General features: G+C 37.6%; 1 protein-coding gene across 11 annotated transcripts in view; it reads left to right on the top strand.

Annotated features, from left to right (window-relative positions):
* The window catches only part of LOC124615457, a 354,502-nt gene that overhangs the window by 292,453 nt on the left and 49,143 nt on the right, over positions 1–12,906 (top strand). For 6 of the 11 annotated variants that reach the window (XM_047143442.1, XM_047143416.1, XM_047143406.1 and 3 more), the window contains one exon: positions 5,748–5,840. In XM_047143442.1, coding sequence (XP_046999398.1) covers positions 5,748–5,840 — 93 coding nt within the window. The remainder of the gene's footprint in view (positions 1–5,747; positions 5,841–12,906) is intronic. The other 5 variants (XM_047143452.1, XM_047143435.1, XM_047143426.1 and 2 more) reach the window with 1 other exon arrangement.

Raw genomic sequence — 12,906 nt, 5'->3', positions numbered from 1 at the left:
TTCAGTTCTTTGACAGATAACAAATTTTAAACAGAATGTATAATTATTCTTTCAAAAAAAAAAAAAAAAAAAAAAAAGATCCAAGGTGAGTTACGGAACAACTTCTTCCTCCTGAGCTTCCAAAATTTCTTGCACGCTCAACAAATGTGACATACTTATAGCAAACTTACAGAAAACTGTGACATTTAACAAATACAAGCTCTGAAATGGTCACAGATGAAAGAGTGACCCAAAAAAGGAGAATAAATTTCTTTTATTTCGTATCTATGGTCACAAACTAGCACATTCTGATTTCATCAGCCATTGAATGGTTATTAAAGAAGATCTGAAGGGGGTCATTGCTGACCTAACTGTTAGTCTGAGGACCTACAAGTTTGTGATCACAGATGTGAAATAATAGAAATTTATTAACAAATACATGCAGGAAAGTACATAAATGTGATCACATATTGGCTGAGCCGCTCATGACTGCAGATGTTATGTTAGCTAATATTTCATTCAAAATAATTCTAGAAACTGCCAACAGACAGCAGCACCTGTCAAAGGACAGGTAGTGAGATGTCTGTGCATTATACTCATATGAAATTAGTCCAGTTTTTGAGCAACAGGTGCCTCATGTGTCAAGAAAATCATTGCTCGAGTTATACTGTGGTGCAGTCTTTTAAGCATAGCATTGTGGACCAAACTGTGCTTTATGTCAACTTACAACTTACAAACAGTTGCTGCTGTCATTCATGAGCTGACTCGAGTCATGATAAGTAGTTGCTGTCTGATTCATAATGAAGCTCTAAGCAATGAGACTCTGCACAACTTTGAAACACAGCACCTCTGCACATTCCCTCTACATGGGGCTTTGATATGCACCAGATGCTATGGAGTTCCACTACTACCTGTCCCCAGGGTCAAATTATCGAAAGCATCCTGTTCATAGAAGTCTGTGCCTTCTTAATGTCTGTGTGTGGGGCAAGAGGAGGGGAGGGGGGGGGGGGCAAAGAACACATTTGAGTACTGCTAAAGGTTCTTTCTCTGATCTCTACCAGGCTGAGCAGTGCCCAAAATAAAGCTGCTAAAGTGGGTTCTCAGCAAGGCAGACTGGATGCTACATAACCAACTCTCAGGCTTGGAAGGATTATGTCACTAAGATGATCCACCATGCTGCTGGTGGATCTATGCCCAAGTCTTCAGGACAGCTGCGAGGACTACCTGCCCCTTAGGAATGAAAAGTGCTGTTCTGAAATAGGAACAGGTGAACAGCTCTGTGGAGGTTCAAGTGTAGGCTGTTAAATGAGAACTGCAGCATTTTGGGTGACAAGGGCTAAACACCATTGTGTAAGTAAGGAGAATGAAAAAATACTGCGGCAACATTTTCTGAATTCTATAAACCATTCCCCTAGGCTGACAGATGTATGGGAAGCCAGTAGGACAATTTTTAGCAAGATGGGAAATGTACTATTAATGCTGCAGTAAAGCAAAGGACTCCCCTTACCAGCAAGAGAGTATTGCGCACGGATCAAGGAGTAGCATTTCACTCCTATCACTATCAAAGTCAGCCAGGATCTAGCTTTCTGTTGCTACCGAGTGATTGGTGACAGGGGCAGTTAAGACTTCTGTACAACATGATGTAGTATATAACAATCCTTTCTCTTTCTGGGAGCTGAATTGGGCATTTTCTGTAGCACATCACATGGCTCTAAGTCTCAGAAAAATCTATTCTGGCAAGTTGCAGCACTTTACCAAGAATTTAAGATAACAGTCCTTGAACTTTTTAACCAAAACAGAGACACAGGGCAGTTCCCTGATTCACAGAAGGAAGCTACTTTGATTCCTTCCCTTAACCCAAGAAAAGACCAGCTGTTACATATTACATGTCACAGTTTTACCTTCACCACCTTGGTGCTATAATCAAGCCAGCTCATTGATCACTTTAAATATGTAAAAATGTATTTTATAAAATTAATAAGTTAAGTGAACTGATGAAGTCTGTTGCATGTAATAATGCTGCATGATGAATAAAGAATCTGAAAATGAATCTGAATCAGCATGGATTCTGGAAGTACAACTGGATTGTTGATAACCTTACCCTTCTCTATATTGTAAGATTACTAACTTATATTGCTTCAGTTGCTTCTTTTTCATGTCCAGTGATAGGCACTCAGAACAATTTTAGATAATAAAGACAATTCTGTTGGGTTTAAAATTTAGTTAATGCACATTTATTATCAGAAAGAAGATCCATTATTTTTACACATACAACAGTCAGCGATCTACAAAGACACACGAATGACAATGTCTGCTTGCGTCTGTTATGTGCGGATGGATATGTGTGTGTGTGCGCGAGTGTATACCTGTCCCTTTTTCCCCCCAAGGTAAGTCTTTCCACTCCCGGGATTGGGATGACTCCTTATCCTTTCCCTTAAAACCCACATCCTTTCCTCTTTCCCTCTCCTTCCCTCTTTCCTGATGAAGCAACCGTGCATTGCGAAAGCTTGAAATTTGTGTGTGTGTTTGTGTTTGTTATTGTTTCTATCAACATACCAACGCTTTCGTTTGGTAAGTTACAGAATCTTTGTTTTGAGATATATTTTTCCCACGTGAAATGTTTCCCTCTATTATAAAAATATGTAGTAGGCTATACACAACAGCTCAGTGACAAAAATTACATATCCATTAAACTGGACAGTGATAGTTACATCATACAATGCTTACAACACTCTGTCATATGAGGACTATATGATAAGCTGTAAAATAATGACTCTCATAAAATTCTGCTCATATGGATGGTTACAATTCAATGTCAACGTGTAATAATGAATATCTCTAATAAGTAAAATTTTAAATAAAATGTACCACAAAAAAATTGAGTCATTACAATGATATTCCAGGTGTGCTATCATAAAGTATGTAGAACTTGCAGTATGAGTGGCATGAACAAGACAGACATGCCACTTCTTGCCACTTCATGATATAATGTCATGATTGGATTTGGAATATAATGGAAGTTAGTGCTCAGAGGTACTGCCAGATGGTGGTCTGCACTGAATGTAGTGTGATCACTTTTTTGTTTAAGACTGAAATTAACAGAAGGAATATAACATCAGAGCAGTGTATAGCAAGTAATCATAATGCCAGAGTTTACGCAAATTGTATATAAAAGAAACATCACGCTGTAAATTGCCTTGGAAAAAAATTGGAAGCATTTCATTGACATAACAGTGACATTATATATTACATACATTAAAAAATTTATGTCATATGATAAATGTTACAGAATTAGTTCTAGGGGAAAGCTACACAGTCAACATTTACAGAATTGTGAAGTGAGATCTTACCTTATTGATCGGTTTTCCTGCACGTGAAGATGACAGTTATCAGTTATGTAATAGAATTGTAAACCAAGCGCCCCCTCCCCCCCCCCCCCTCCCCACAATTTAGGATAGCAATATAAATTACCATTCATGTATAAAATAATTTTTATAAAAACATGAACCAGTGTAAAATTACTAAGCTGCACATACAGTTTTGTACTGTTTATTATTATTTCCATGTTACTTAGAAAGTCAACACTATTTTATGGATGACAATAACAGGTTCCTTCAAGTACAAAACCAATGTTCTCCATTGTCATAGACATTTAGGATTACCATTAGTATGCTCTCGGGATTTGATGTGTGACCTAGATACTGACCTAAGGAGCATAACTCCGATTTAATCAAACCATTAACATGCTATATGAAGGTGATCTTCTGATGTATATTATGCTTTAGTATCAATAAGAGATTCTTATGTTGCATATGTCATAGAACTTTTGACGGTAAGAATAACAGAAGACTTATAACTCAGGATACTGGTATACACATAATTCATAAAACCACAAGTACATTACAGATAAAAAATGAATATTAAATATAAAATAAGTGTTTTGATGCTCATGCTGACTGATTCAGGATGTGAAAATGAGGTATCACTGCAGTTACATTGCATAGTCATATAAATAGTCCTATGCATTCTCAGAAATGGTGTCTAATGGTTATAGTGTTTTTCATTAGGCTAATTGCTGTTCTGAAGGTTATAAACCAACTGCAGTTTCATCGTGAAGGCACATTGATGTAAAGATGAAAATTTAAAAAAAAATAGATGGTGTATTTTATATATAGCTTAATACGGGTGCACGTTTTTATAAAAAATGTTTTATGTATGAACTGTATTTTATATTGCTATCCTACATTGTGTAGAGGCTAGTTTTACAATTTCATATTAATAATTGTTAACTGTCATCCTTTGCTTGCAGCAAAATTGACCAATAAGGTAAGATCCCACTTCATAATTCCGTAAATGTTGACAGTATAGCTTTCCCTTAAATTAATCCTATTAGATACATTGTATGGCATAAATTTTGTTAATTTTTGTAACATATTATTTCATCATTACATCATGAAATGCTTCCAATTTTTATCTGATGGCAAAGGTAGCCATTCATGACAATTTACAGGATGCTGTTTCTTTTATAAACAAGATGTGTAAACTTTGCTGTTTTGATTACTTGGTGTATATTACTTTAATGTTGCATTCCTTCAGCTAGTTCCCATGTTAAACAAAGGTGTGATCCTGTTACACTAGTTGTAATTGACATCATACAGTGCAGACGGCCATCTGGTAGTATTTCCCAGACTAGCTTCTGTTACACTCCAGATCCAGTCGTCACTAACTTTGTCACAGTCAATGTGTATTACTATCCTTTGTGTAGCATGTGTGTCTTCTTTGTGCCATTTGTACTCGAAGTTGTACGAATTTTATGATAGCACACCTGGCAAGCCATTGTAATGCCAAACTTCATTATTATGTATTGAATTTCAATTGTATCCATCCATATGAGCAGAATTTTGTGAGGGTTATTGTTCTACAGCATAGTCATATGACAGAGCGGTGTAAGCCTTGTATGATGTAACTACTACTGCCTAGTTTTATGGGTGTGTAGTTTTTGTCATGAGATGTTGTCTATACCCTACTATGTTTTTTATCCCCAGTAACTGTGTTAACATAGTGCTCTTGGCAAATGAATTGATTTTCAAAAGGAGACTACAATATGACATATAATATTCTTCTAAATAAGATATACAAATCTGTCAATTGCTACACTGAAAAATCTTTCAAAGATTAGCTACAGTGTATCCTCTGAAGCAAGCGAAGTACACCATAAAATAGATGGAAAGTGGAGTGGGAGGTATTGGGATGAACATTTTTATATGTACTGTAATATGTAATTAAGATGGAGCTTGTTAATGTGCACTCATATACTCATGCATGCAACACACATGTAGAATTTTGATTATCTGACAACTGGAAATGACTGTGAAGTTAAAATATTTGAGAATTACTAGCAGCTGGACTTATTGACTCTTAACTTCACTTATATCATATCTTTTACATTTCATTTCTAGATATCATATCTTTGTCAAAGGTGATGAGCCTCAATGTAATCCAGTGCCCTTATGTTTTTCACCTGAACATAAATGTTGTCATATACGATGCGATGCTTTAGCAGGAATTTTAAGAATAATTTTGTAAATAGAATTATACTAAGTGGAAATAAGGTCACTGAATTTACAGGTCACATGGTACCATGCAGAATCAACATTACTCATTAGTCCAGTTCCAAATAACTCTGTACACATGTTTTTAGATTTGTAAAAAATGAGTCTTTATTGTGAAAGATGCTTGACACTGATACAGACTTGCATGTATGACAGGACTCCAACTGTCAACAGGAATCGTGGTAGCAGTCCATATGTGTCCAATTCTGGTACAGATACTGTTAACCGAGGAACTCCTGCTTCTGTCAGGTAATGTCTGATATTAATAGTTACTTTTTTTTATATTTGTTTTATGTGTCATATTGTAACCAAAATAGGTGCTATTTAACCTTCGATAGTAGCATACAGAAACTATGAAAATACAATTGAGATAGGATGATAGCAGAAGTCACTTCCCTTCCAACTGTCAACCCAGTCATAGCTTTAGGCCCTACTCCAGCATCTGACCCTACTTTTCATGCCTACACAAACAAGCCCCTGCACTCAGTAGAGAACAAGATTCATTAATCCACCCATTCTCCTTTCAGTCCACCAGCATCGCTATCAAACTTAACTCTAAGAACTGGATTCTATGTCTACATCTACATTCATACTCTGTTAGACCACATAATGGCCTTAAGAATTCAATTTGTGCAAGTAACACCTGAAAAACAATTGTCTGTATCCCTTTGTAAAAGCCCAAATTTCTCTAATTTTACTGCTATGAGCAACATGTATCTTGGAGGAAGTAATTAGTGATAAAGTATTTTTATATCTTTACTGTGTTTTCAGTCAAGCCATCATGGCAAATGTCTCAGAGTAACAACCAATATTCAAGAATCAGTCAAACAAGGAATTCATAAATGGTGTCTTTTGAGGGTGAATTGTACTTTCTTAGGATAAACATTAGTCTGGCATCTTCCTCCCCCTTGGCGAGATTTATGTTGCCATTCCACTTTATATAGAGACTTGACAGTTGTGACAGAGTGTTTCATGCATTGTATCCTAGGTCATATTTATGTAAATTATAAAACCGAATTGGTGGACAGAAGGTGAAATGTGGAGTACTTCCTAGAGAAACATATAAAAGAAGGATAGGATGTGGAAGATTAAAAGGGAAGGGTAGATCACTCAGGCCCCAGGATGAGAGAGGCCCACCTTTAATGAAGATAACTATATACAAACATCTTTGACCGCTCTCATTTTCTTGTCATACAAAGAAGACCATTAAGTGATTAATATATATGTTAGATAATCCATGCCATGAGAGAACAATGTGATAAAGTTTTGGTCAGTGTTTGTCGAAAAACAAATTTCCAAGTGAAAACTATCTTCGAAAGGACAGTCCATATTTAAATAGTTGAGATCTTTAACTTTCAGCAGTATGTTTACTGATGTCTGCAAAATCTTAAAAATCAAAGGAAATATGGCCAGATGGAGATTAGCAATCAGATTTCCATCAGAAAATAAAGCCAAATACACTGAGGTGATAAAGTCATGGGATGGTGATATGCATACAGGGTTATTACAAATGATTGAAGCGATTTCACAGCTGTACAATAACTTTATTATTTGAGATATTTTCACAATGCTTTGCACACACATAGAAAAACTCAAAAAGTTTTTTTAGGCATTCACAAATGTTCGATATGTGCCCCTGTAGTTCGGCAGACATCAAGCCGATAATCAAGTTCCTCCCACACTCGGCGCAGCATGTCCCCTTCAATGAGTTCGAAAGCATCGTTGATGCGAGCTCGCAGTTCTGGCACGTTTCTTGGTAGAGGAGGTTTAAACACTGGATCTTTCACATAACCCCACAGAAAGAAATTGCATGGGGTTAAGTCGGGAGAGTGTGGAGGCCATGACATGAATTGCTGATCATGATCTCCACCACGACCGATCCATCGGTTTTCCAATCTCCTGTTTAAGAAATGCTGAACATCATGATGGAAGTGCGGTGGAGTACCATCCTGTTGAAAGATGAAGTCGGCGCTGTTGGTCTCCAGTTGTGGCATGAGCCAATTTTCCAGCATGTCCAGATACACGTGTCCTGTAACATTTTTTTTGCAGAAGAAAAAGGGGCCGTAAACTTTAAACCATGAGATTGCACAAAACACGTTAACTTTTGGTGAATTGCGAATTTGCTGCACGAATGCATGAGGATTCTCTACCGCCCAGATTCGCACATTGTGTCTGTTCACTTCACCATTAAGAAAAAATGTTGCTCCATCACTGAAAACAAGTTTCACACTGAACGCATCCTCTTCCAAGAGCTGTTGCAACCACACCGAAAATTCAAAGCGTTTGACTTTGTCATCAGGTGTCAGGGCTTGTAGCAATTGTAAACAGTAAGGCTTCTGCTTTAGCCTTTTCCGTAAGATTTTCCAAACCGTCGGCTGTGGTACGTTTAGCTCCCTGCTTGCTTTATTCGTCGACTTGCACGGGCTACGTGTGAAACTTGCCCGCACACGTTCAACCGTTTCTTCCCTCACTGCAGGCCGACCCGTTGATTTCCCCTTACAGAGGCATCCAGAAGCTTTAAACTGTGCATACCATCGCCGAATGGAGTTAGCAGTTGGTGGATCTTTGTTGAACTTCGTCGTGAAGTGTCGTTGCACTGTTATGACTGACTGATGTGAGTGCATTTCAAGCACAACATACGCTTTCTCGGCTCCTGTCGCCATTTTGTCTCACTGCGCTCTCGAGCGCTCTGGCGACAGAAACCTGAAGTGCGGCTTCAGCCGAACAAAACTTTATGAGTTTTTCTACGTATCTGTAGTGTGTCGTGACCATATGTCAATGAATGGAGCTACAGTGAATTTATGAAATCGCTTGAATCATTTATAATAGCCCTGTATATACATATGGTGGTATTATCATGCATGCAAGGTATAAAAGGACAGTGCATTGGCAGAGCTGTCGTTTGTACTCAGGTGACTGAAGTGAAGGGGTTTCCAACATGATTATGGCCGCACAATGGGAATTAACAGACTTTGAATGGGAAATGGTAGTTGGAGCTAGACACATGGGACATTCCATTTCAGAAATCATTAGGGATTTCAATATTCTGAGATGCACAGTATCAAGAGTTTGCCAAGAATATCAGGTTTCACATATTACCTCTCGCCACATATAATGCAGTGGCTGATGGCCTTCACTTAATCAAGAGCAGTGGCATTTGTGTCGAGTTGTCAGTGTTAACAGACAAGCAACACTGCATGAAATAACTGCAGAAATCAATGTGGGATGTGCAACGAATGTATCCATGAGAACAGTGTGGTGAAATTTGGCATTAATGGGCTATGACACTAGATGACCAACACAAGTGCCTTTTCTAACAGCATGACATTGCGTGCAGAACCTCTTATGGGCTCGTGAGCATATCGGTTGGACCCTAGATGACTGGAAAATCATGGCCTGGCCAGATTAGTCCCAATTTCAGTTGGTAAGAGCTGATCATGGGGTTCGAGAATGAAGCCATGGGTCCAAGTTATCAGCAAGGTGCTGTACAAGTTGGTGGTAGCTCCATGGAGTAGACTGGGTTCTCTGGTCCAACTGAACCAACTGTTGATGGGAAATGGTTATGTTTGGCAACTTAGAGGCCATTTGCTGCCATTCATGGACTTTTTATTCCCACACAGTGATGGAATTTTTATGGATGACAGTACACCATGTCACCGGGTCACAGTTGTTCGCAACTGATTTCAAGATCATTCTGGACAGATCGAGTGAATGATGTGGCCACCCAGATGATCTGACATGAATCCCAATGTGACATAATCGAGGGGTAAATTCATGTACAAACTCGTATACCAGCAACACTTTTGCAATTATAGGCAGCTGTATATGCAGCATGGCTCAGTATTTCTGCAGGGGCTTCTGACAACTTGTTGAATCCATATCATTTTGAGTTGCTGCACTATGCTGGGCAAAACGAGGTGTGACACAATAGTAGGAGGTACCCTATGACTTTTGTCACCTCAGTATACAAGCACAATCCAAACAAGGAAGAACTGCATAGAAGTTTTTAGAATACAATATATAATAAAGAAGTCAGCTAAAAGAAAATCACAAAAAAGTACTGCATCAGAATATTGGTAATAATAAACATGCATTAATATAATCCATTATGGAGTCGAGGTAGCAGTTGTCGTTATACTGGTTATCACTGTTAGCATTCAACCGCGATTCTTATACACATATATTAACAACGCGTTTCAAGAGACAATGCTCTCATCATCAGGTTGTAAAGTCTATGTCATGAAATTAAACGGACTAAAAAGACAAAATACCATCACAAACAGTCGGGAAGTCCATATAGTAAAACAGAATTAAAAGCATATTGGACTGTGGGTCCTCGTCTTACATTGAAATTGTTGACACAAGTCGATGGCCGTCCCATAGCTACCAAGTATGCTGTCGCACTGTGCCGGCTCGGGAGCTGTTGTGGACAGACGTGCCTAGGTGTTGTGGCGTGGTTACAGCCGTGTGCTTGACAGTAACGCTATGCTATTGGGTGACTTATTTCCTTATTGCATTGGTCTGTATCGTTAGCCTCTAGCAACTCCGTCAGTGACATGCTACCAACTTAAAGTCGCATACCTACCCTAAAATAATTCTAAAAACCCACTAAAAAATCTCATTTCTTTAAAATTATCTTGTGCATTTAGAATATTGCTTTGTTTCTTTTCATGGATAGCTATCTCGAATTCCTCTAGTAAATCAAGTTTCCTCCCTTTCTTTTCTACATGCAATATTTCCACATTATCTTCTATGCTATTAAGGGGATGGCCTGTTTCATATATATGGTTCACAACAGCTGATTTGTCATAATTTCCTAACCTGAACGCATCTTTATGTTCTTTATACCGGATCGCAAATGATCTTCCTGTCTGCCCTGTATATTTTGCATCACAAGTTCTGCACTGAATCTTATAAACTCCCGATCTTTCAAACTTATTTCTCTTCTCGCCAATATCGTGCTTAAGGCTATACCTCACTAGGTTATTAGTCTGAAAAGCTATTTTAACATCGTATGGCTTAAAAATATTTGCTATCTTTTGTGAGACTGTTCCGTAGTATGGCATCGTGATAATTTTCTCTTTCTCTCCATCAGGTTTTTTTCTTCTTGCGCTTATTACTTTTCCGTAACAGTTTTTTAACCATATCTATTCTGTAACCATTATTCATCGCTATTCTCTTAACGGTATTAATTTCAGTCTCCCTATCTTTTTCGCTCATAGGTATATTGACTGCCCTATGCACGAGACTACGGAAAGCAGCTTCTTTATAAGCCTGCGGATGGCATGAATCATTCGGGATCACGGCATCAGTCTTAGTTTGTTTTCTATAAACAGAGAATGCATGTTTGTTGCCCTGCTTTTTTATATTCAGGTCCAGGAACTGTAAACAATTGTCAGTTTCATACTCCACGGTAAATTCTATTTTATTATGTGCATCGTTGAACTTTTTTACTAGTTCCTCAATGTCCTCACGGGAACCATCGACAAGTAACAGTGTGTCGTCAACATAACGTTTGTAATAAACAATTTTATCCATAATGTTATCATCAGAATTTAGAACTTTATCTTCAAGGTCGTTGATAAAAATGTCCGCCATTGTTCCTGAAATACTGGACCCCATGGCTAACCCATCGTCCTGAATATAAAATTTTGTTATTAAACATAAAATAATTAAAACTTGTAATGAGCTGTAGGAGTTCAATAAATTCAATTGTCTCTTGCGTTGAAATTTTACCGTATTTAAGGAAATTTCTCTTAATGATTTCTATAGTTTCGTTAACCTGAACACTGGAGTATAAGTTCTTAACATCCAACGAAACCAAACGGGAAGTGTCAGTGACTGGCGTATCTTTAATTTCACCTATCATGGTCATATTACCACGCACCGAATAGTTATTTTTATACACGTAAGTCTTTTTCAGAATTTGGTTCAACAATTTCGTTATTTTATATGCTGGACTATTTCAACCGTTAACAGAAGCCGAAAAAAGAAGATGTGTTATCATGAATCCAACGGCCCCCAAATTAAGATCACAGGTGAAGATACATAAATATCTGCATCCGGTTCGTCCGATCGTTAATGGTCGAAATAGTCCAGCATATAAAATAACGAAATTGTTGAACCAAATTCTGAAAAAGACTTACGTGTATAAAAATAACTATTCGGTGCGTGGTAGTATGACCATGATAGGTGAAATTAAAGATACGCCAGTCACTGACACTTCCCGTTTGGTTTCGTTGGATGTTAAGAACTTATACTCCAGTGTTCCGGTTAACGAAACTATAGAAATCATTAAGAGAAATTTCCTTAAATACGGTAAAATTTCAACGCAAGAGACAATTGAATTTATTGAACTCCTACAGCTCACTACAAGTTTTAATTATTTTATGTTTAATAACAAAATTTTATATTCAGGACGATGGGTTAGCCATGGGGTCCAGTATTTTAGGAACAATGGCCGACATTTTTATCAACGACCTTGAAGATAAAGTTCTAAATTCTGACAATAACATTATGAATAAAATTGTTTATTACAAACGTTATATTGACGACACTCTGTTACTTGTCGATGGTTCCCATGAGGACATTGAGGAAATAGTAAAAAAGTTCAATGATGCACATAATAAAATAGAATTTACCATGGAGTATGAAACTGACAATTGTTTACAGTTCCTGGACCTGAATATAAAAAAGCAGGGCAACAAACATGTGTCTCCATTTATAGAAAACAAACTACGACTGATGCCGTGATCCCGAATGATTCATGCCATCCGCAGGCTTATAAAGAAGCTGTTTTCCGTAGTCTCGTGCATAGGGCAGTCAATATACCTATGAGCGAAAAAGATAGGGAGACTGAAATTAATACCGTTAAGAGAATAGCGATGAATAATGGTTACAGAATAGGTATGGTTAAAAAACTGTTACGGAAAAGTAATAAGCGCAAAAAGAAAAAAACCTGATGGAGAGAAAGAGAAAATTATCATGATGCCATACTACGGAACAGTCTCACAAAAGATAGCAAATATTTTTAAGCCATACGATGTTAAAATAGCTTTTCAGACTAATAACCTAGTGAGGTATAGCCTTAAGCACGATACTGGCGAGAAGAGAAATAAGTTTGAAAGATCGGGAGTTTATAAGATTCAGTGCGGAACTTGTGATGCAAAATATATAGGGCAGACAGGAAGATCATTCGTGATCTGGTATAAAGAACATAAAGATGCGATCAGGTTAGGAAATTATGACAAATCAGCTGTTGCGAACCGTATATATGAAACAGGCCATCCCCTTAATAGCATAGAAGATAATGTGG

The sequence above is a fragment of the Schistocerca americana genome, chromosome 1 (assembly GCF_021461395.2).
Source record: "Schistocerca americana isolate TAMUIC-IGC-003095 chromosome 1, iqSchAmer2.1, whole genome shotgun sequence".
In the NCBI taxonomy this organism is placed as follows: domain Eukaryota; kingdom Metazoa; phylum Arthropoda; class Insecta; order Orthoptera; family Acrididae; genus Schistocerca; species Schistocerca americana.
The sequence above is the reverse complement of the archived record's forward strand: the minus strand, read 5'-3'. Positions and strand labels throughout refer to the sequence as shown.